This window comes from Taudactylus pleione, unplaced genomic scaffold (genome assembly GCF_031769625.1).
Source record: "Taudactylus pleione unplaced genomic scaffold, aTauple2 ptg000251l, whole genome shotgun sequence".
Classification (NCBI taxonomy): domain Eukaryota; kingdom Metazoa; phylum Chordata; class Amphibia; order Anura; family Myobatrachidae; genus Taudactylus; species Taudactylus pleione.
Window position 1 is genome coordinate 7,779,851 of NW_028284653.1, and position 25,927 is coordinate 7,805,777.

At 45.5% G+C, this 25,927-nt stretch overlaps 1 protein-coding gene across 1 annotated transcript in view; it reads left to right on the forward strand.

Moving 5' to 3' along the window:
• The window catches only part of NAMPT (nicotinamide phosphoribosyltransferase), a 51,579-nt gene that overhangs the window by 15,881 nt on the left and 9,771 nt on the right, over positions 1–25,927 (forward strand). Inside the window, exons 2-3 of the mRNA XM_088480264.1 lie at positions 13,407–13,563; positions 17,228–17,331. Of these exons, the coding sequence (XP_088336390.1) occupies positions 13,407–13,563; positions 17,228–17,331 (261 nt within the window). The remainder of the gene's footprint in view (positions 1–13,406; positions 13,564–17,227; positions 17,332–25,927) is intronic.

Below are 25,927 nucleotides of genomic sequence, written 5' to 3' on the forward strand. Positions count from 1 at the left end.
TCAGTGGCATAATAGGCCTGCCCGCTCTCCCATTCTTGTGCTTGACCGTAACAACTATACATACATGATAAGCAGATTGTGGGGGCGATTCAATCCAGCGCAATGCTGAATAGTCCCAGGAAGGAGTTCCCGGAGCTATTCAATTGACCGACTAGAACCACTTAAGTCGGAGAATGCCGGTTTACGCCCCTTGAGCTGGGTGTTTAGTTATGGTAACTGGCATTCTCCAACTAAAGTACCGGCCCCGAGCACAGCGCTAAGCAGGAAAAGCAATTACGGCCGGCACTTATGTTGGATATCTGCTCGCATCTCAGAAATCCTCTAGTCAGACCGAACAGATCGGTCAATTAAATAGCTCCGGGTACTCCTTCCCGGGGTTATTCAACATTGCGCTCAATTGAATCGTCCCCATTGGGGTAGTTTTACTAAAGCTTCAAAAAATAATTGGTGGTGCCCATAGCAACCAATATGATTCTGCCTTTCATTTTCTAGGATGCAGTAGAGAAATGATAAGTAGAATCTGGTTGCTATGGGCAACACCACTACTTTTCATTTTTAGGAGTTTTAGTAAATATAACCCATTGATTTTTAAATTCATTTTAACTCCACCTAAAACTAAACTGTTAATTGTCCTTTGCACTAAAGTGATCCTTGTGAGCCCATCAGCAGTGTATTCTATATCCATGTTATTTCTCATGTTTGTTGCAGGTGATCTGCACATTTCATGTGACCAATTGTTCTGGTATTGCTAGAAATGTATTGACAGTTACTGTGATGTCTATTAAATTTAGGGGGAGATTTAATAAAGCTTGGAGAGAGAGAAAATTGGAGATAAATAGCACCAACCAATCAGCTCCTAACTGTTACTCTTCAAACACAGCCTGTAAAGTGACAGACAGGAGCTGATTGGTTGGTGCTATTTATCTCCAATTTTATCTTTCTCCAAGCTTTACTAAATCTCGCCCTTAATATGGTATGTTCCGTGCATCTGATTGGACGTGTCTGGTATATAGTTATATATCAGTGCTGTACCTTGTAGCAATGGCATTACACCACATTGGATATGGCGATTTGATGTATTGTAATCTGTCTTTCTACTTCAGGGTCCATAGGGTATCCACAGGATACCTTGGTGTATAGGTGTGACGTCAGTCGCAGGGCACCAAAGAGTTAAGCTTTCAGCCTCCCAGGATGCACTAGGTCCCCCCTCCTATACCCCGCCCCCGGGCCAAGGCACCTCAGTTTAGTTTGGTGCCCGGCCGGAGTCGGGTGCACCTGTTGGAGTGGGGGCTAGAAGAGCCCCTGAAGCTTTTTCTTCATGCAGCTGTGGCTGCACATCTGGATGAACAGCATGGACAGTCAGTCCTGACGTCCATGCTGTCTTCCCTACACCCCGCCGGTACCAGAACGCCGGTACTGATCCGGGGATGCTGGTGGGCGTCTGGGGTCACAGCTAGCGGTGACCCCAGATGCTCCGGACCATGGCCGGATTCAAGGGGGACAGAGGTAAGCAGCGGGGTCCCGCGGTGGGTCCCCGCTGATCACATGGTCCTAAGTCCCCAGGCAGGGGGCTCCCTGGGGACTGGCTGCAGCGTGGAGCCAGGCGACCAACCTGCGCTTCCACTACCCCCTGGGACAGCGGACCGCAGCAGAGCGGTAGCGCTGCGGCGTCCCAGGGGTTAAATGCATGCCAGGGGAGCGCGCCTTCCCTGTCTCACAGCCGGCGCCTCCCCCGCTGCACACAGCCCTCTCTGCATGCTGCCGACTGGTCCTGTGGCAGCGCTCCTCCCCCAGGCCAGCCTCCTCCTCTGCTCCTCGGCGGCCATCTTCTCCAGAACGCATGGTGAACGCTGCTGGAAGCGCTGGACGGAAGCATCGTGGTCTGGGTCTCCCCGCATACCTCTCCTCCGCTGTGGCTCAGGTCTGTGTATGCAGCGCTGTGTCCTACCAGGCCCTGTGTCTGTGTAGTTGAGTAATCAGCGCTGTTAGTGCAGGAATTGTTATTTCTCTGCATTGTATGTGACTGTGCTAGCGCTGCTGCCTGTAACTTTTCTTCTCTAAACTGTCAGCTTTATTACTGTCCCTGTTCTTCTGCTAAAGCCCTTGCGGTGCGGTGCTGCAGGGTGGTCTCTCGCCTATTTAATACTTAATTGGTGAGAGAGGTCACATACGTGGTGCCATCATGTCTGAAAGTGATTTTCCCCTCCGGCTACAGTGTACCACGTGTAAAGTACCGTTAGCGGAGGGGGAGGGTAGCGCGGAGGGCCTTTGCCGGCAGTGTTTGTCCATGGCGCGGCCTATTACGGTTACAGCACCGGTACAGGAGCCGCCCTGGGCTTGTTTCGCTCAGGCGTTAACAGCTTTAGTGGGCCAGTTAGCTCCGCAGCCCGCGTTTACTCCGAGGGGTTTGTCCCAGCAGTCTGTGGTGTCGTCACCCATGCAGGGGTTCCCACGACAATTGGTGGTACCCCACAGTCTCCCTATTTCCCCGCTCCCGGGTTCTCAGGGGCCAGCGTGGGTTAACTCCCTGACGAGTTCTGTACAGCACTTGTCGGATGTGTTGCAAGGGGAGTCTGTGATGCGGCCTCATAAAAGGCCGGTGGCGTCTCTGTCCGCTCCTTATAAGGATGACGAAGGGACGTCTGATGATGGGGAGATTCTGGATCCTTACGATCAGGAACCTCTCCATACTAAGGACGCTGATGCTAAGTCCAAAGTATATATTCCTGGACTTATTCGGGCGGTCCGCACAGCCTTGGTGATTGAGGACGAAGTTCCCCCAGCGGCTAAATCTAAGTATGCCTTTTTCAAAGATGTGAAGGGCGATGCCACAGTCTTTCCTCTTTCGGGTCAGTTGGTGGACCATTTAGAGGAGGCGTGGAAACAACCTGGCAAAAGATACCAGCCGCAGAGACGCCTGGCGGTGGCTTATCCGTTCGCGGATAATTATTTTGCTAAGTGGGAATCCCCTCCACAGGTGGATTCTCACGTGACCCGTCTTGTCCGTAGTGCCACATTGCCGATGCCATCCATGTCCTCCCTTAAGGATGCTACGGACCGCAAGGTAGAAATCTGCCTGAAGTCCGCTTATTCCCTTGCAGGGGGGGCAGCACGGCCGGCTATGGCCATTTGCTGGGTTGCCAGAGCGATGGAGCGCTGGGCGGATTCATTAGAGGCTTCTTTTGAATCCGACTGTCCGGCCGAACAGGCGGAGTTGATTGGCAATCTCCGTGATTCGGCCACCTACATCAACGAGGCGGCTCTAGACATTAGTACTCTGGTGTCTAGAATTTCTTCAGCAGCGGTAGCTGCTCGTCGCACCTTGTGGCTGCGATCCTGGAAGGCGGACGCAGATTCCAAGAAAGGTCTGGAAGCGTTGCCGTTTACCGGAGAAGTTCTCTTCGGTCCGGATCTGGATAAGATTGTGGCCACGCTGGCGGCAGCCAAATCTGCTTGTCTCCCGTCGGCCGCTGCTCCTTCTGGTTCGGGACCATCGTCCTTTCGGTCATCTAGGGCCCAGGGCAGGCCCAAACCACAGTCGTTTCCTCGACAGGCTGGCCCTAAGAAATTGGTCAAGCCCCGGAAGCAGGCATGGAGTACCAGACGTCCGGCCCCCAAGCCAGATGACAAGCCTGCGGCCTGACGGTCCGGGCCTCCCTTTGGGGGATCCCAGGGTGGGAGGCCGCCTGCTACAGTTCGCCCAGTGTTGGTCGACCACTACGACAGACACTTGGGTTCTGGAGGTGGTTTCCCACGGATACGCCCTCTCCTTCCGGCACAGACCCCCGGCTCGCTTCTTCACCACGGGTCTCCCATCAGACCGGAACAAGGCTACGGAGCTGCGGAAGGTATTGCACACTATGCTCCAGGCTGGAGTTATAGTGGCTGTTCCATTCTCCCAGAGGGGCCAGGGTTTCTATTCAAATCTATTTTTGGTACAGAAACCCAATGGGTCATATCGTCCGATTCTCAACCTCAAAGCACTCAACAAGTCTTTGCGGGTCCCGAAGTTTCGGATGGAGACCCTACGGTCCATCATTCTGGCGCTGGAACCTGGGGACTACTTGGTGTCATTGGACATACAGGACGCTTACCTGCATGTCCCTATTCTTTGGCGCCATCAACAGTTCCTCAGGTTTGCAATCCGCAGCGACCACTTCCAGTTTCGGGCGTTACCTTTTGGCCTGGCAACAGCACCACGTGTTTTCACCAAGGTGATGGCGGTCATGGCGGCTTCTCTGCGGCTGCAGGGAGTCCGCATGTTGCCGTATTTGGACGACCTGTTATTGGTGGCAGGATCTCCAGAGCTCCTGTTACGCCACTTGGACCTGACCATTGCACTGCTGCAACGGCACGGCTGGCTAATCAACTGGCAGAAGTCCACTCTAATCCCGTCTCGGAGGATTCTGCATCTTGGAGCCTTATTGGACTCGGGACAGCAAAGGATCTTCGTGACGGAGGACAAGATCTCTGCTTTACAGTCAAGGGTGCGCAGTTGCCTGCACAGCCGCCGGGTGTCCTTACACTCGGCGATGAGGTTACTGGGCTCCATGGTGTCGGTGTTCGACATGGTGGAATACGCCCAGTTTCACTCCAGACCTCTGCAGCACCTGATCCTGTCCAAGTGGAACGGGCTGACTCAGTCTTTGAAGTCCCAGACGATTGTGCTCACCCAGGAGGTTCGCCTGTCCCTTGCGTGGTGGTTACAGACGACCCACCTCAACAAGGGACGTCCGTTCTGGGTTCCAAATTGGGTCCTGTTGACAACGGACGCCAGTCTTCGGGGCTGGGGAGCAGTTTCGGGTCCACACTTGTTCCAGGGCAGGTGGACGCCGACAGAAGCAGAGCTTCCAATAAATATCTTGGAACTCCGTGCGGTCTTCAATGCTCTCCAGCAGGCACAGCGGTTTCTCCAGGGTCGCCCGGTGCAGGTCCAGCCGGACAACGCTACCACCGTGGCCTACATAAACAGGCAAGGAGGAACTCGCAGTCGAGCGGCTCTCGTAGAGGTCTCTCGGATCCTGGTTTGGGCGGAGCGCAATCTTCCGGCCATATCAGCGGTCTTCATCCCGGGAGTGCTAAATTGGGAGGCGGACTTTCTAAGTCGCCAGGACGTTCATCCGGGGGAATGGTCCCTGCACCCGGACGTTTTTCAACTACTGGTGGACAGGTGGGGTCTTCCAGAAATCGACCTCATGGCGTCCCGGCACAACAACAAGTTGCCGGTGTACGGGTCTCGCACAAGAGACGAAGGGGCGTCTCTGGTGGATGCTCTGTCCGTCCGGTGGACGTTCCGGTTCGCATACCTGTTCCCTCCGGTCTCCCTTCTTCCACGGGTAATCCGGAAATTCAAACAGGAAGGAGGGACGCTCCTGTTGATAGCTCCCGCGTGGCCCAGACGGCACTGGTTCTCAGACCTTCAGGGTCTGTCCGTGGACAGTCCTCTGCGGTTGCCGCTACGACCGGACCTTCTGTCTCAGGGTCCTTGCCTTCACCCGGACCTGACTCGGCTGTCTTTGACGGCGTGGCTGTTGAGACGGCCATGCTGAGGTCCCGGGGGTTTTCCAGCTCTGTGGTGCGTACCATGTTACGAGCTCGGAAACCGTCTTCCGCGAGGATATACCATCGCGTGTGGCATACGTTCTTCCAGTGGTGTCGACCGAGAGGTTATGCACCGCGGGAGTTTCGTCTGTCTCGGATTCTCGCCTTCCTGCAAGCGGGACTAGATCATGGGCTTCGCCTTGCTTCTTTGAAGGTACAGGTTTCGGCCCTATCTGTCTGGTTTCACCGTAGGATTGCTACAATCCCGGATGTGCGCACCTTTATGCAGGGTGTTCTCCGCATTCAGCCGCCCTTTGTTCCACCTGTGGCGCCTTGGGATTTGGCTGTGGTCCTGAGGGCTCTCCAAGGACCGCCGTTTGAACCACTGGGCTCAGTGGATCTTAAATGGCTAACAGCTAAGACTGTTTTCCTTCTGGCCATTGCTTCGGCCAGACGTGTTTCTGAGTTAGGGGCTCTTTCTTGTAGACCCCCTTTCTTGGTTTTTTATGGGAACAGGGCAGTGCTCCGCACTCGGCCCGAGTTTCTTCCCAAAGTTGTTTCCCAGTTTCATGTTAACGAGGAAATAGTTGTTCCGGCCTTTAACTCACCGGGTCTTTCCGTGGGTGAGGCCTCTTTGGATGTTGTGCGGGCCTTAAGGACTTATGTTGACCGCACTTCTTCGTTTAGGAAGTCGGACGCTTTGTTTGTCCTCTATGGCTTCCGTAAAAAGGGTTGGCCTGCTTCAAAGCAAACTTTGGCAGCCTGGATCCGTATGGCTATTTCTGAAGCTTATCTTCATGAAGGCCTACCGGTCCCTCCTTCTCTGAAGGCTCATTCCACTAGGTCTGTGGGTCCTTCGTGGGCAGCTCGACGTGGTGCCTCGGCAGTTCAGATCTGCAAGGCTGCTACGTGGTCTTCTGTCCATACCTTCGTGAGGTATTACAGGTTTGACACCTTCGCCTCTCAGGATGCTTCCTTCGGGCGGCGGATTCTCCTTTCTGCACAGGAGCGTCCCCACCCTTAAAGGATACTGCTTTGGGACATCCCCAAGGTATCCTGTGGATACCCTATGGACCCTGAAGTAGAAAATATGAGATATGGTAAGAACTTACCCTTGTTATCTCTATTTCTACGAAGTCCATAGGGTTCCACAGGACTCCCGCCCTGTCGCACCTGTGCTGCAGATGGGCTTTGCTCTGGTCACCGGTTTTCCGTCTCCCTCTGGTGAGAATGTGATTCTTGTATGTGTCCAGATCTTTGTTCTCTCTCTTCCTTCTCCTCCTCCGGCCTATGGCTTGGTAACTAACTGAGGTGCCTTGGCCCGGGGGCGGGGTATAGGAGGGGGACCTAGTGCATCCTGGGAGGCTGAAAGCTTAACTCTTTGGTGCCCTGCGACTGACGTCACACCTATACCCCAAGGTATCCTGTGGAACCCTATGGACTTCGTAGAACTAGAGATAACAAGGGTAAGTTCTTACCATATCTCATATTTTACCCTGTTTTAATCTTAAATGTTAATTTCAGTGATTATAGTTAATTTTATTCTACTCCCCAGCTATCAGAATAGTGTGGGTCCTATGCTAGGGACATTGCAGTTTGAGAGAGCACTCAGTGTTTCCCCAGCTCTGCACCCTCTTTATCTGTGCTACTTTCTAACATAGCTGCTTGCACTTCCCATTTTGCCCAAGTGTTTATATGGGGAACAGATCCAATGCATCTCTGGGTACTTCTCTCGGTTGAATTGAAATTTGTGGAGAGTACTATCTGGCTGCATTTGTCCAAAATTCATGTATGAGATAAATCCAAAAGAGCCTCCCTATAAATCCTGGACATACACTGTCAGATAAAATGTCTGTCAAACCGTCAGACATTTTTTGTTACAACTTGTAAGGTGATACTCATCTTGAACTGAATACAAAGATTGCCCTGCCTTGTATTGTACTCTTTCCAAATGTTTAGTGTCCACTACTTGGGCTAATTATTGTCTGCGGTGCGGATATGTATAGATTAAGAAAAGGATATTAAAGTGATATGGTTTAAATAACTAACTACAATTGTTATGGTATCGCATCAGACTGACATGCTGGTTGATTCAGCAGTAATCGCAAAATACGCGCTACAGCACATGAGTGACTCGCTTTTTAAAAATGAGCGGGTCCTGCAGGACGCGCCGCAGAAGCCAGCTCAGTAACTTCGCCCAGCTTCTCCCTAACCTATCGGCACACACTGCAGTGACTCCTCGTCCAATGAGGATGTGTCCTCATTAGACTCCCGTCATGTCCCCAGCCCACCCCCCCTATGGATTCCAGCATGCCATGACCACAGCAGCGCACACATACCCAAGCATCCCAGTCAGTCTATTCCACAGCCTCCCACGCTGTCTTACCTCCTGACTCTGGTGTGTCACAATAAATACCGGGAGCTAGAGAAGGAGATCCCAGAGAAACAGATGGGTTTTATTTAATTTTTATCCCTCTGCTTGCCATTTCATTGACCCTCCGTGGCTGCAAATGCTGTTTTCTGGGCACTGGAGGGGGCATGGGTGGCTGGCAGATGTATTTACCCTCTAAACTATCAATTCTACAAATGAACAGTGTCTTGAAAAAGAAGACACTGGTGTCTGTGCTCAAATGAGCCTACAATCAAAGATCATTGATATAGCGTTTTGGCCCTTCAACACCAAATAAATTACCCCAAACCTGTGCCATCCATGATGTCAAATCTTAAACACTCCAACTGCTGAGAAACTACTGTTCTAGACCTGCATATTGTAAATCTCATCTTAAGAACCCCTTTAGTTCTGCAGTACTCCTCTCCAGAGCCACAAGGCTCCTTGTACCTGGCAGAAGGGAAGATTAAAACCTTGAATTCTCCTTAATTGAATATCAGGTAAAATTAGTTTTTATTAGGGATGTGCAGGCTCGGATAGGTTCGAATTTGCACGCCGAGTTCGGATTTTTCCCTCCAAAAATCGGGTCTCAGAAAGAGGCAAAATGGCATCTTTCATGGACAAACATCATCTTCCATGGACTTTTGTCCAGGAATGATGATGTTTGTCCATGAAAGATGACGTTTTGCCTCTTTCTGATACCCGATTTTTGGAGGGAAAAATCCGAACTCTGCGTGCAAATTCGAACCTATCCGAGCCTGTACATCCCTAGTTTTTAGTTGAGGTACCTACTAACAATCATGCCTATATGCTAAGAAGTGGAGCTAGGGCTTATATTTTATCACAGGTAAAATGAGTTTAAGTTGAGGTACCCACTAACAATCGTGCCTATTTACTAATGTGGAGATAGGGCTGAAATTTTACCGCATCAATAAGAAACCACCTATCGCCACTATGTACCATTAAAATATCGCAAAATCTGCTCCCTAGGGCTTCAGACTGGCAGTGGTTAGTATACTGTAACAGCCAATCCTGGAAGCCTCTGTGCATGCGAGACCTGACTTTACAAGTTCATGCATGTGTAATGGACTGGATAGCTATCCGGCAGAAGCAGTCACCGGCCAGTGGGCTTTAGTGGTCAGTAACTATACCCAAACATGAGCAGAGTCCCCCTCCTGTTCCCAGAAAGCAGCATTTGACTCTGACTCGGAGCACCAGCTGCTGCAGCCAACCGGACACCATCCCAGTGTATCTGCGGATGAGCCGGCCCGGGTACCATAGGATGCAGTAACAACACAGCGTCTGATGGGACCCCTCAGTGCAATGCCATTGAAAGCCCCTAACCCCCTCTTTGCCTCCCAGTACTGCGCCAACTATATACCTTTGCCCCCTCCCTACCCCAGAACTGCCTGCCCATAGCCCCCTCCTTGTTCCCTCAGCACTGTTGCAACTGCTGTATGCTTTAACCCCTCCCTACCCCCAGCAGTGCCTGCCCTTACTCCCCTCTACCCCCAGCTCCACCCCAACTTCTTCCTGCCTTTACCCCAGCTCTACCCAACTGTTGCTTGCCTCCAGCACTTTCTCAACTGCTGCCTGCCCTCAACCCCCATAATGTGATGAGACCCAAGAAACAGTGGTGTAGGACCCCAATTATTTGACGTGAGGGGTCCCCGGACCCACAATTTTTTTTCGCTCAGTGTGATCAGTGATGCAGCATGTTCGACTGATCGATATTTTGAGATTAGTCTTCTCAAATCCATAGTACAATTACCTAAATTGTATAATGTATGCCCAGCATTAGACATTAATTTAAGGTTATCCAACTACTGCACTTACACGTACAGTAGCTTCTGTACATTAAAATACTGATATAGCAGAACATAGAAGGACATGGCACTGCACCAAGTACATTGGGTTGGTCAGGGAGATTGTGCAGTGCACAGCAATGCTCAGATACAATGTAAAATGGTGCTTTGGGCGTAGGCATGTGTGTATCAGGGCTCTGTACATTCTGTACCAGCAGACAACGGACGGCTGGCTTCAAATCTAGCTCTCACCAAGTGGATGTTTTTCCCTCACACACAAATAAGCAGGAGTTGAAGAGCCAAGATGTTCTGACAGCTTTAAGCTTTTAAATCAACATTTTAGTGAAAAATGCTGACACTTACCGCCATACATTTTGCATGAATAGCACCTATAGTGGTGAATGTTAAATTGCTTTTTGAAGCTGTACATTTGGAAGAAGTACATCTATATGTCTGGGGCTTTTTTTGTTTTTTTGAGAGATTTACTTTGGACATTTTTGTCATCCAGTCATGCATGCTAGAATTTTTTTTTTTGTATGTTGTGTTTTTTTTTTTTTTTTACTTAACATTAAGCATTGACATGTTAATGTTATGTACACTACAGGTCTATGTTTTAGTAATCGAAGTGACAACTGTAACTTTTATTATGATCGTTATTGCCACCTATAAGGGTGGGAAAAAAAAAAAAACCCAAACCATTAATTATCGCCTGCATTAATAAATGGATAAGAAATTACCACTGTAGGCCTGTAATGTCTGGTTGCTATGAATTACAGCACATGATTGCTCTTTGGGGCTTATTTAATAGCACATTTTAATGTGCATGGCTATTTGCTTGCCCACTTGTGTACCAGCTGTAAACTAATGTGGTGGTGGAGGTAATCCTCTTCTCCCAATACTGCTAGTCTGCAATACTTAATTAGCGGGCCCGACGTTGCCACTGCTTTTCTTTACCAAGATACTGTAATATACTTTTTTTCCATGTAAGTGCTTGCCCCACAGTAATACTCATTATTGCAGAATAACAGCACAATATTCTACTTGGATGTCGTTATCGGTATCCTAGTTTCTTGGTGAAATTGAAAGCTCTTTCACTAATGCTCCTTTCAGTATCTCTTCTAAATAACTACATTACTAAAAACTGGGTAGGCTAATGTACATTGCAAACCTCCTGCTTTGGGCTCTAGTTCATTCAGCATTTGTTTTTGCTTTTTGTGAGAGCTATTTCATGCTTTGTGATGAGCTACATAGAACACGTCACTTGTACACATTGGGCGGAACCAATTACCACCTTGTAATAACTAATATATTTGTGAGAACTACGAACTACTTTATAGTTCTGATGTACTACTAACTTCTAGTGAATAGAACAGCTACAATGTTGAGCGTTTAGTTCATAGATGCCTCCATTATATGTATGTGACAGGGTATACGTTCACCATTTTCTGCTTTGTATGACTACTGTTCGAAGAAAGAAATGACATAAGGTAATACAGGATAAGACGACATGGTCATGGGCATACCATAGCCACATTGCACTGCCAGTTGTGTAGACATTTAGGAAGGGTAATATATTATTGGTGGAACTGTGTGTTCTGAAAGGCCAGTGTCTAAACATTCAGACCATAATCTAAGTCTGTGCAGGATAAAGCAGTGCTAGGGTCAGGAAACCTAAAGCTGACAATGTCATCTCTGGCAGTTATGGTATAAAAGAGAGGTTGGCAATGTCTAAATAGACACAAGATGTTAGACAGGGTTCAACAGGGTCAAGTGGTCAACAAGAAAATGGCTTTTTTTTTTTTGTTTGTTTTCTAACCATAATCTTCACCCTATCCCTCCCTCCTGGTGCCTAACCCTAACAGTCTCTTATAGTTCCTAACAAACAAAAAAAAGTGTCAACCATTTTCATGTCGACCTTTTGACCCTGTCGGCCATTTGTACCTTTCAACCTTTAGTGTGTTGACATTTTGTCCCTGTCAACCTATTGCCTGTCTAACATCTGCTGTCTAGATAGACAGTTAAAAGGTCGACAATGTCTAGATATAGTCCGGATACCATCTCGAGCACAGACCATAACCCATTTAGCTGATGGGTAGCTAGATAGTAGTCTTAGTGAAACATCCTATAAGCGTAAGCCTCGCTGTCCCTCATCCTTTTTGGGAATTGACTTGTGTGATACTCAAAGTTTTTAAGGATTTGCTTAATAGAAATGTGGACATATCCTTTCTCTGGTAAAATTGTTGCAAGCTATAAGATATTACACTTTCTAATGATGTGAGTGGTTGAAATGCTTCTATTTTCAAGATGGAGAAATACTTTATATTCTTGCCAAAGAAGAAACCTGTCTCCACCAAACAGGAACTGTTGTCACATGTTTTCTAAATCAAGCAGATGTTTGTCAGTCTACAGTATAGAATAGTCAGGGAACAGAATGAAATAAGGTATAGGCATAGGATCTATTCTTCAAATCGTTTGGGTCTTGGAATCTTCAGTAGTTTGGAGCACCATGCCTAAAATCTGCATCTAAAAATGACTGCTGTTGTTCTGAAAACACTATCCCTGGTATTCACACTGACATTACATTGTTTAGCAAAGATCTGTATACTGTTGGACCAAGTACTGTGCATTTATGTCTGTGTATATTACTGAAAAGCAGATCTAATTTTTTTTTCTTCTGGCTTCGAGACTTCTAGTATAACTGGTTTCAGATAATAAATCCTACAACTGTTTTATATAGGGCTGATCTACACAAATGTGTGCAATCCTGAGAACTGCAATTTAGCAACATCCGCCTGTATGGGCAGTGATGATTGTGGCTATAAGGGGATGCAGTCAGGAAGCAGACGGTCGAAATGTCAACAGCCGGCTTCCTGACTGTCTAATCTCGGCAGGGGTCTAATGACAGGCGTCGAAATCCCGACATCTGTCATTTTACCTACGCCGTGAGCCCGCCGCCCGGCATACCGATCGAAGGTAAGCCGGGGGGGAAGGGTTAAGTTAGGGGCTTCCGTGGGGGGACTTAGGGTTAGGCACCCCCCCGGAGGGTTAGGCTAGGGAAAGGGTGGGTTAGGGTTAGGCACCCCTGGGGAGAGATTAGGGTTAGGCAACCCCCCCCCCTCGGAGACTTCGGTTTAGGCTGCGGGAAAGGGGGGGTTAGTTTTAGGCACTTACAGGGGGGGGCTAGAGTTAGGCACTTTAAGGGCTTTGGGGGGGAGGTTAGGGTTAGGCACTCCTAAGGGAGGGTGGGGGGGTTAAGTTGGTAATAGCTGAAATACTTACCTGTCGTGATCTTCACTGCCAGTCTTCCAGCATCGGGATTTGATGTCCGGCGGTATTTCATACTGATCCCCCTACAAGTTGCTGGGGAAACGGTCCGAACGCAGTCAACTTGCTGCTACTTTGAACAGCTGAATTGCCTCCAGTATTGGCTTCCTAGCAATAGTTCTTCTGCTTAGGATAGTGATTTTAATGCCCCTAGAGCAATTAAATTGGTTGACCTATCAATATGGTCTGGCTTATTTCCAGAACATCATCATTTTATGCTGCTCCTTGATTTAGGAATTTTTTTTTTTTTTTACCAATATAATGGTACAGTATCTCTGGCAAATACTGCTTTTAGTTGACTATTGGTATGTGTATTTTACATTTGTTCCATTTTCCCCCTCTCCCAGGTTACACATTATAAACAGTACCCTCCAAATACAAGCAAAGTATATTCTTACTTTGAGTGTCGGGAAAAGAAGATTGAAAACTCTAAAATAAAGAAGGTGAAATATGAAGAAACAGTCTTTTATGGTTTGCAGTACATTCTGAAGAAGTATTTAAAAGGTATGTGCATTTCATACACTGACCAAATCTAATGGTCCCGGAGTGAGTCTGGCAATGTAGCCACTAGTTTTAGCCATCTAATATTTTTTATTAAGAAATTGTGACTTTTATTTTTGTTTGTGATTGAATTAAGTCAAGAACAACTAATTTGTAACTTCAACACAATTTTATATAAGTAAAATTAAATTTATAAGAAAAATTAGAATTTCGATAAATATTGATTTTTATTGATGTATGGAACAATCGATATGCATCGATGATTGGCTCCTCTCTGTAGCTGCCGGGTATTCACTCTGAAATGGGAGCAGCGCTGGCTTCGCTGACCTGGCGGGTGCTACTCTCTGTAGCTGCAGGGTACACACTGAGGGGACAGCACTGGAATGATTTCCCGGCAGCTGTAGGGTATATACACTAGGAGAAAGTGCTGGGATGATTTCCTGGCAGCTGCAAGGTATATACACTGAGGGGCAGTGCTAGGATGAGTTACTGGCAGCTGCAGGGTATATACACTGGGAGGCAGTGCTGGGATGACTTCCTGGCTGCTGCAGGTGTTAATATTAAAATGAACCTCTATATACCCCTGCCTATACCTTCTAAAATCCTACCTATAAACCTCTAAGGATGACGCTTAATTTGCGTACGCAGTCATACAGTAAATAGAGACTCCAGACTTAGAACATGTGGTTCCAAAGCACAAAGTAGTATTCAAGTAAAAACTACAGTCAGTTACACGCTATTGATCCAGACACAATTAGACGCAAAGGAATTATACAGACCCCCAAGTACAGTATACATACGCCGCGCTTCTGGACCCGGTGATAGGCATCAGCAAGAGACCCCGTCGTCATTCAGCAAGAAGACTAAAGACCCAGTGTTTGGGCACACATGTTTATACCCCCCCAGAATAGACAGGACAATAGAGAAGTTTCTTGCTTATGCCATTGGTTCCCAGGGGAGAAGCATATGTTACAGTGCATTTAACAGGCTGGTTCAAATAGACTCGCCCAGCCTCTAACAACTGAGGGTCTTTTCCCTCCCGCCTCCCCATGCTGCATCCTAACAGTTGTTCCTAAAATATATTTTGTTGCTTGTAGTCTCTGCGGTCCATAAGTTGCGAATGCATGATGCGATCTCCACACCGATAGTACCGGAATTCTGTTGAAAGAGTACGCATTAGTACGAACCCAAACACTGCTGTCTTAACATGTATAGAACCTTAGTTATCAAATATCTTTATTTCACAGCATTTAAACTAACTGAACCAACTTAAATCATATACTTTAAAGCTTATTAAACCTTATGTGTGAATATGTAATGTGAGAGTATTCAGAGTTTGATATAAGGACGCTAGTTATTAATGAGTGAGATTTAAGTGCATAATTTCTCATACACGAAGTGAACATCTAGCAGTGTGGATTGCTGAGCATGTTAGTTCCACATGCCCTCTGTCAGCAGGCCCCCACCTTTCCTGTGTTCAAAGGAAAAAGCTCTTTTGTTCTCCCAGACTCTTGTGTGAATGCAACTGTGTTATCACCTCAAGCTGTGAAGTTGGGGCCATCCTGTCTGTGTGTGGGGCTAAGACCTGTTTAGGATTCAGACAAATCCAATTGTGTAGATCAATGCCTGGATTATATTACAATTGCCACAACTATACTTTGTCTGCATCCAGGGATTCCCAATTTGTATGTAAAAATACCCATTGTCTATTCTATTTACTTTTACTCAGGAAGCTTGTTCTTCCAGTTGCCCTTGGTAGATTATCAAAAACATTGCTATCTGTTCTTAGCTCCTGAGTTGTAACTTAAAGTGACGCTGGTCGCAAAATGGCGTCTTGCAGATTCTTGTTTCTAAAATGGAGTCTAGCTGCCATTTGCAAGATGGTGTCGCGCACGCTTCAATTTTAAACTGATCTTGTCTCAGCCAATAATCCAGTTTTGACACAGGGTATATACACTGGGAGGCAGTGCTGGGATGAGTTAGTGGCAGCTGCAGGGTATATACTCTGGGAGGCAGCGCTGGGATGACTTACTGGCAGCTGCATGGTATATACACTGGGAGGCAGCGCAGGGATGACTTCCTGGCAGCTGCAGGGTATATACACTGGGAGGCAGTGCTGGGATGAGTTACTGGCAGCTGCAGGGTATATACTCTGGGAGGCAGTGCTGGGATGAGTTACTGGCAGCTGCAGGGTATATACTCTGGGAGGCAGTGCTGGGATGAGTTACTGGCAGCTGCAGGGTATATACTCTGGGAGGCAGTGCTGGGATAACTTACTGGCAGCTGCAGGGTATATACTCTGGGAGGCAGTGCTGGGATGACTTACTGGCAGCTGCAGGGTATATACTCTGGGAGGCAGTGCTGGGATAACTTACTGGCAGCTGCAGGGTATATACTCTGGGAGGCAGTGCTGGGATGAGTTACTGGCAGCTGCAGAGTATATACACTGGGAGGCAGTGCTGGGATGACTTACTGGCAGCTGCAGGGTATATACACTGGGAGGCAGTGCTGGGATAACTTACTGGCAGCTGCAGGGTATATACACTGGGAGGCAGTGCTGGGATGAGTTACTGGCAGCTGCAGAGTATATACACTGGGAGGCAGTGCTGGGATAACTTACTGGCAGCTGCAGGGTATATACACTGGGAGGCAGTGCTGGGATGAGTTACTGGCAGCTGCAGAGTATATACACTGGGAGGCAGTGCTGGGATAACTTACTGGCAGCTGCAGGGTATATACACTGGGAGGCAGTGCTGGGATGAGTTACTGGCAGCTGCAGGGTATATACTCTGGGAGGCAGTGCTGGGATGATTTCCTGGCAGCTGCAGGGTATATACACTGGGAGGCAGTGCTGGGATGATTTCCTGGCAGCTGCAGGGTATATACTCTGGGAGGCAGTGCTGGGATGACTTCCTGGCAGCTGCAGGGTGTATACAGTACACTGAGGGGCAGCGCTGGGATGATTTCCTGGCAGCTGCTCTCTCTGCAACCGCTGAGTGTATATACACTGAGAGGGCAGCGGTCACAGCACTAGAATGATTTCCCGGTGACTGCTCCACTCAGCAGGCATCAGGTGGGGGTACTGCTGGCTGCCCGATCAATGCCACCAGCAGTGATTGCCAAATACTGCCCGAATATCTTAGGGTGCAGAGGGGCTGATGCAACCAAGCCAGGCAAGTGGTTAAAGAGGCAATTGGTTTTGAAACAAATCCAGGCTATTTTTAAAACTAATTGCTAATTGAAATTTAGCAGCTATATTGCTGAGCTGCACCAGGACCAGCAAATCGAAGCCTATTCCATTTGAGCCTCTTCTTTGTAAATAAAACTACATGTACATACTTTAACCCAAAAACTTGTAAACATACTGAAAAAAAAATGAAAAAAGGAAATTAATTTTATTATTTTCAGATACTGAGACATTTCAAATGCCTATTTTAGTGTTACGCAAACAACTCTGTTCCCCTGGTACACGTTAACTATGTTGCTTGCCAGTCTGGCGGGTCATACACAACAAACTGTGGCACTTTCTTGTATTGTTCCCAGGGTCTCCTTTTAGTAGAATAGTGCCATAAGAAAAGTGCGTATGATGACAGAAGATGTGGCCATTTATGATGCTTTTGTCACCATTTCTATTTTTTTTTTTTAAATTATTATTCTTAATGAACAGGAAAAGTGGTGACCAAAGAAAAAATTAAAGAAGCCAAAGAGGTATACAAAGAACACTTCCAAGATGATGTTTTTAATGAGACTGGATGGAATTACATCCTTGAGGTAAGAGAGCAATATCATTTTACCTCCATGTGATTCATAGAAATGGACATGATTTGTTTTGTGGTTAATTAAACATTTCCAGGTTTCTTCAATTGTAAAAATAAAATTGCATAAGAAATGATAATTGAAAATACGGTATTAAAACAATTTTGATAGTAATTTTATATTTCATAACTTAGAGCTCTATTTACTAAGCCTTAGATGAAGATAAAGTACCAGCCAATCAGCTCCTAACTGCCATGTCACAGGCTGTGTTTGAAAAATGACAGGAGCTGGTTGACTGGTACTTTATCTCCGTTCACTTTATCTCCATCCAAGACTTGTTAAATAGACCCTTACATGTATAAGAAAGCTGGAGAAAGTAATGCCATACTGATTAAATAAACTCCCCTCAGATAAACAAATGAATTTGCAAGGATTGGTATCATAGTTACATTCAAGCCCTGCCTCCCTCAGTTAAAACTGTGTAGTGCCATAATTTTATTTTTATTTTTCATACAGATGTGCGCTCATAGACATAGGCCCTTATTCAATTTGGAGCGAAAAGCCGTGATCGGCGTAAAAGTTTCGCCGATGATGTCATTTCGCCAGGTGGAAGAGTATCACGTATTCAATTTGAAAGTCTTTCCGCCTAGGATGCATTGTAATAGGCGGAAAAAAGTGCAGAATTGGGGTTTTGGGGTGCAATGTTGCGGGAACCCCCCTGAAGCCCTAAGACAGGCCCTCAAAGGTAAACTATCTCAAAAGTTTTAAAAAAGACTTAAGAACACCCCAAAAAATCACTTTCAATTTGGGGGCAAAAAAAAAAAAAGTTGGGGGACAAAGTTAAAAACTAGCAAACTAGACTCCAGGGGGTCCCCAAGTATGCCCCTGGTGTTTTTTCCATTGCAGGGGCTTGCGGAAGGTGGATTTTTCACGATTTTTAAAACTTAACTTTAGCAACTTTAAAATATGTTGACCCCCATTTTCAAGTACCCCAAATTTGCTGGGATAAGTTATTTTCTGCAAAAAAATCTCCTGAATACTATTCTTCACCACTTATACAAAAACGCTATTTAGCAGCTATGGAGCCCGTTTAAAAACACCAAATACCGTCAGCAAGCCAAATCGGGGGGTAACCATAGTTAACCCCCATGTCAGAGCATCTTTTGGGGGCTGTCAGGCTGATTTCCCCAAATCTGACATGACTTTCCGCTTGTTTAAGTTTCGCCGGGTCCTGTTTTCGCGTACTTTCAAATTGAGTACGGGGATAAGCGGGCATGCGTGCGATACTTTTCCGCTTCCCGGACTTTTCGCCTACATCGCGTGTTTTGCAGGCGGAAAAGTATCACGGGTCCGCTCAAATTGAATACGGCTCATAGTGTCTATACGCCATACAGCACGAGACGCCTGGTTGGACTGATCCACACCGAGGTGTAGCGTATTGTTGTTTTTTTTTTTTTCTTTCAATTTTGCGTTTTTTATTTGCATTGTAGACAAAACAAAACACCACTCGGTGTACTAGAGACGCTGGCCTGTGATTTTAACCACACAGGAATTAGTTTTGTTGTATTTATTCTCATAGATCTATGTGCAAATTCCTCTAAAGCAGCTGTTTAAAAGGCATTTCCTGAACATCCAGGGACTTATTGTATATAGAACTAGAACAAAACTGTGCATATGTACATCTGTATGTAGACTAAAGGTGCCCACACACATAGCGATGTGTTCCCGATCAGCTGATGTACACGATTTCCCCCTGAACTCTCCCCGGGAGCCCCCCGGCAGTCCTGCACACGATCTGGTATGAAAAAGCTGCCAATGTGACACACGATCTATCGTGCATCCTGACTTGAGATTGGCAGATCTGCCCTACAGCACGGCAGATCTGAAGATGCGATGTGCGACCTGCGGGGACGCGCATCGCATCGTGGTCGTGAGTGGGGACTCACGATTTCGGCATATTTTACACGATCTGTCGTTCCAATGCGTTGGATCGGCCAGATCGGGTAAAATATCGCTATGTGTGTGGGCACCTTAAGTCGCATTTTGTGCTTATGACTCTTATGCTACCTTACTGTTAGAGAGGCAGAATGATTAAATGAGGGGAGATGCAAGCTTAGGGCAAGTACAGTAAGGACAGACATCTTTCATAACAAAGACTCGTATGTGCCTGTCAAGAGTCATATATCTTATGGTTGTTCAACGTCTTGCGATGATGATGGCGGCATCCACTTCTGTGTTTTGTTGGAAGTTTTGTATTTGCATCTACATTAATGCAGCTTAGTATTTATTAGGGATGTGCAGGCTCGGATAGGTTCGAGTTTGCACGTGGAGTTCGGATTTTTCCCTCCAAAAAAACGGAACTCAGAAAGAGGCAAAACGTCATCTTGCATGGACGAACATCATCATTCCTGGACTTTTGTCCAGGAATGATGATGTTCGTCCATGCAAGATGACGTTTTGCCTCTTTCTGAGTTCCGTTTTTTTGGAGGGAAAAATCCGAACTCCACGTGCAAACTCGAACCTATCCGAGCCTGCACATCCCTAGTATTTATTAACAAAACTGTCCAAACACAGACAAGACTGTTATAAATATGACATCATTAAAATACTATATTGTGTATGAATTGTGTACGGTGATGCCTGTATATTTACTCCTGTCCAACTTCATGTTCCATATGCCGTAATATGCTATTCTTCTACAGTATATAGAGATTCATCTGGCTCTGCAACTGGCCCGAATTGGCTTTTTGCTGTGCATACCTATGTTTTTGTCACTCAATGCATCCAACTCCACATCAGCCCCTTAGCAGAACCGGATTAAGGGGGGCATCCCTCCCAGTGTCCTCCCATCACAAAGGACAGCTCTTATAGGAACAGCTGTAGTGTGCGTAAATAATGGCAAATCTTCATGCAAACAGTGTTAATAAACGCAACTGCATATGGCAGGTGTCTGAATGTATCTCATACAGAATGTGATGCTTGATACATCCCGCCCTATCATGTATGTATGCATACCACCCCAATTTTGGCAGGACTGTCCTGGATTTTGGGGGAAGTTAGATAAGGGTACACTCTCGCCTGCTTTGTGAGACTGGGGAAGCGATTTACACACTTCCAGTGTGACATGAAATGAGGGCATTAAGTGTGTCCATGCCCCCTTTTTCATGTGCGCATCAATGGCTTGCGCACAAGAACACGATCCCAGTGTTCCAAATGATGCTTTTTAGTCTTAAGTGCCCCAGGCCCCCCAAAGCCTTAATCCAGCTCTGCCCCTTAGGTTCTACTTTGTCTGTCAGCAACTGTCTATTTCATTTATGAAATCATGCTGCCAATTAATTAACTGCAAATCTGTTATTCTTGAAACTCGATATTTATAATATCTGGTTTAGCAGGGCCTATTCATTGTGTGACCTGGCATAACTGAGGTGATTGCATAAACTGCATTTGTTTTTTATTTCTAAGACCCAAAATTCCAAAGTGCAGTGTGTCATTATACTGCCCATGAGAGATGGATAGATTTATAGATAGATATTTTCCCACCTTTCAGTATTTGCAACATTCCCCTTCAATGCTGCCCATATGAGAACATTACTACATGTGTCCACATACATCTAGCCTCCTTGCTGTTACAAGTCGCCGGCAAGACTTGTCACTCTCCGACACTGCGGACATCGCGTTTACTTCCGCCTCCCGTGTGCGAACTGCATCACCAGTTTCTAGGCAACCTAGATGCCGGACGACGTCACGGATTACTGACAACACAGGATGATTGTCCATTAATCTGATTGGTTCCTCACCCTTTTTATACCAAGCAGTGTCCTTATGGCTTTGCCGGCTATAGCGTCTCTGTATGTGCCCTTTCGTTTCCGGTTGCTAGAGTCAGCGTTTCCTGTGAGTTCTCTACAGCCATACTACCGGCACCTTGCCGCACCTTTGGCTCTCAAAGCTGCATCTCACCACCGGCTCTCCAGCCGTACTACCGGCTCTCTAGCCACTCCACCGGCATTCAGACGCACCTCCGGATCTCAATGCCGCATCCTAACCTTCTGATGGACTAACTGTGCTTCAGTCACGGGCTCTTTAGCTGTCACACTTTACTCCGGTCCTCCTAGGGGATCTGTGTAAACCTCTACTACCCCGAGTATAAGTCCAGGCTTCCGCCTAAGTACCGGTGAATGAAATCTGTTCTAAGGGAACAGCGGGTGGTTGTTAGTGGCGGAAGACCCCTTTAATTGGGTTTTAGGGGTTTACACGGGGTACCCTAGGTAACAGTAACACTTATGCATTAAATAGTCCTAGTCGTGTCATGCAATGACGTGTCTCTGTAGCGCAGAGCATCTTTTCATGCGACTTCTTACCTTCCAAAGCATCTTATTCTTACAGTGATGTGAATAGGACGCACAAGTAGCTTCTGCTGTTTAAAATGATATGCAGCATGCCTATATTCTGTGTGCAACTGCGGGTGTATCTGCATACGAAATGTTATGTTACAGTGTTACAGCCGCTGACACTGTAACGTAGCGTTTCGCATGCAAATACACCCACACTTGCACACAGATTACAGGCATGCTGCTCATTGGAAGGTAAAAATGTGAAGGTAAAAAAGACGCTCAGCGTTACCAAGTCACAGAGCTCTCACGCGATATGTGTAACGTGACTTATAGTGCAGGGAGGATAGATATGTGCACAGATCTGTACTTCCATTATCACTAATTCATGAAAAGGAGGGGGAGGGTAGCAAAAAAAACTTACTCAATTGGACCTTCATAACCATCCTTGAAAACATATGTTCAAGAAACAAAAAGGAAGCTAGGACATACTGCAGTGTACTAATTTCAACAGATTTAATATAAAATAATGCATGTACATGTAAACTAATGAAAAGTGCTCATACTGTGACACTGCTGATCACAACACTGTGTGTGTGTATGTGTGTGTGTGTATACACACACACACACACATACATACATACATACATACATACATACATACATACATACATACATACATACATACATACATACATACATACATAGATAGATAGATATCTCTCTATATCAGAAAGGTACTTGTAAAAAAGTACTAAACCAAACAGGTCACTCCAGGACTTTGCAAATAAGAATCGTTTATGAAAATGGCATATGGATCAACGTTTCGGGACTGCGCACAGCCCCGTTCTCAAGATCACAAGCAATTAAAAACATATACACGCTTACCTTTATATACCTGATCATATCGTTTTCATGCTTCCGACGGATGGGAGCGGCGTCCACGCCCGTCCAGCGTCGCTCACCGGTGACGTCATCGTCATGTGCCGGAGAGTAGTCATGGCAACGCCTGACTACACAAACACGTCTCACCCTCTGTCCGGGAGCCTGAAAAAGTAAACGAACATGATAAATCCCCAAACGGGACTAAAGACCTGAACTATATGACAAGTAGCCTATTGCTTATTAGCTTTATTTAATAACAGATATATATGCTATTTTTTAAACATCAAAAATACATTATGTAATGTTATTGACTGACTGAATTTTCTGCAATAAAGGTATTGTTCTATAATCAATCCATTATTACACCTATTATATACTACGCACCAATGGAAAAAGCTACACACATTATACCAATATTTAATACTTGAAAAAATATCTACGGTAATCTATCCCTAAAAAATCATCCAATATCTCAATAAAGCCTATCCCATTTTCAAATGAAACTATATCTCTATTTTATCAAACACGACATAGATTTTATTAGTCTCTATTACTGAAGAGAGTTCCAATTAATTTTCTCGTTCAAACCATATGGGAACAACGTGTTTAAATGTAAAATCCACTTAGAGTACAGGATCTCATGATATTAGAAACTATCTCCACGTCTTGGTTTTGGAGGAACGTGATCGATGATCATATATTTTAAAGAAGCAAGTGTATGTTTTTGTTGCTTAAAATGTTTAGCCACCGGCTGTTCAATATCTTTTCCCAATAACGATTGTCTGATGGCCGAACGATGCAAGGCCATTCGTTCCTTGAATGCACGAGTGGTCATACTAACATAAATACTTGCTGCAAGGACATAATATAAAATAGATAACGAACTGTTTGCTGCAACTTAAAACATGCCTGATTTTATACGTGATATTAGAATGAGGATAATTAAACTCAACACCAGTTTTTAAATAACTACAAGTGGTACAAGACGGACACTTGTAGCAGCCTGGTTTTCTAACCTGTCCAAAGTTGTTGTGTTCGATTAGTGATATCGGCTTTGATACAATAGGCCAAGTGGCCCTAGATACTCTCGGTATAACCGGGCTTGCCGTGGAATGTTTAGTGGACCAGATGAACATATTACTTTTATCACCTTTGCCATCTTCTTTTTTTACTCTCTAGCAAAACAGATCTCTCCATTTTTAAGATTTTCTCCTTGATGCTTAAAAGGTGTTTTAATCTATAACCTCTCATTCTGAATTTTTCCACTACTACATCAAGTGCCTCAGGTAATTCCTCTTTATTGCTAGTTATTCTAACTACTCTGTGCATTTGAGAGTATGGAAGAGCTTGCTTCAAGGCTCTTGGATGGTGGCTACTTGCTTCTAATAATGTGTTCCTGTCCGTAGGTTTATAAAAACTGATGTGTTGATTTTTCCTTCCTTCAAACTGATTTGTACATCCAAAAAGTGTATGGTGTTGGCATTACATTCATAAGTGAATTTAATGGGAGTATTAGAAAGATTGATTTTAGTCATTATTTCTTTGAACAAATTCTCACTTCCACTCCAAAGTACAAACAGGTCATCTATATATCTTGTATACCATTTAAAATGGTGACTGTAATTAGGATCTTGTAGTAAAAACTCCTTTTCAAATTTAAACATGAAAATGTTGGCATACGCCGGGGCCACGTGGGACCCCATGGCGCAGCCCGCTGTTTGTAAATAGTACGATCCATCAAAGACAAAATAGTTTCTTGTCAACGTAAGTTTTAGCAGTTGTGTGTATATATAAGTCCACATTGAACTCCAAAGGTACTGTTAGATTGTTCAAGAATTCTGTCACAGCCTGAATGCCTAGATCATGCAGAATGGACGTGTATAAACTACACACGTCCATAGTGCATAAAGTAATTGGTTGAACTAAATTGGTAAATTCTCCTAATTTTTTTTAAGAAGGAATTAGTATCTTTTAGATATGTGGGTTGCTGTACAACATATGGTTGGATAAGTTTATCCAGAAATTCAGAAACTGGTTTGTAAAGAGATCCCCTGGCAGAAGTGATTGGTCTGCCAGGGGGATCTACAGCATTTTTGTGAACCTTTTGGAACGGTGTATAGTGCTGGTACTACCGGGTTGTTTTGAGTTAAAGCTGAGAGAGTCTGTGGGCTAATGTTTTTTGATTCAGCTGCTGCTTTTAATATATTAATATTATGAGAGATACATTATCAGAGAGACAGGGCTATATTTCAGCAGGAACCTATTATGACATAATGTCCTGGGCAAAAAATTTACTTTCCATAAAATAAGTATTCTTTTAAAGGCCCTTTTATTTGACGCCTTTTCTAAATACAGTGTGTGTGTATATGTATGTATGTGTGTATGTGTGTATGTATGTATTATATATATATATATAATTATATTTCTATAGCTCCACCCACAGTTTCTGAAGAGAGAAAGCCCTGGAGAGAGAGATATAGATTGTGTAATGGATATACCACTCTTGGGTATGCGGTCGTTTTGATAATACGCATGCCTTGGTGTGATTTCAAACACCCAAGGTGTATGTATGTAAGAGCGCTACTGCACACTAACAATTGGTAGATCTAGCTTAAAAAATGGTCCCTAATGTGACAAAATAGTTCTACATGATGTGGGGTGATCCTTGATACATAATACAGGAGATAAGTGAATGAAACCGTTGAACACTCAGAATAGGCCTGTCACTTTAAGAGTGGTTCATTTTGCAAGAAAGCATGTGTTGTACAGTGAATTATGCTGGCAGGAAGTGCTTCAGGGTCAAGACTGGTATGTCTGCTCACTATGTGCTGTGCTGGATTCTGAAGTGGCAGCTCAGGTAAGTGCTGTTCAAGTTATTTGAATAGATCACCATTGGTGAGGACCGATGTCAGGTCCTTGTGAGTTGTGTAGTAATTTTGACATTGGGACTGATTCGGCAAGGATCGCAACTGCGATTGCGCGTGTAATCGGCTAATTGTTGCATACTGCTCATGCATCGCAGTGTGCGAACACTCCACTGCGATCGGAACTGCGATCACAGTGGCTGCGTAGACCCATCACAGAGTGATTGACAGGAAGTACCATTTGGGGGTGGTTGGCGAAAACGCAGGCGTGCCAGTGTGTTCAAACGCTGTTGCAGGAGCGTGCATAAATTATCCACTGCAATGCCATACGCAGCCTGAGCTCTCACTGTGTACTGGAAGGTTAGCAATTCCTGAGTAAGGTCAGAGCTTGTGCAAGTGTGCGTGAGGCTGTGATGGTACTCTGATACCGATGGTTTTGCAGTCTTGCTATGTATTACAGATGTGTGTAAGGTAAGGTGGGCGTACCTTTGTTGTGCTGCGACGATATAGCAGAGTATTATTATATGATCGCAG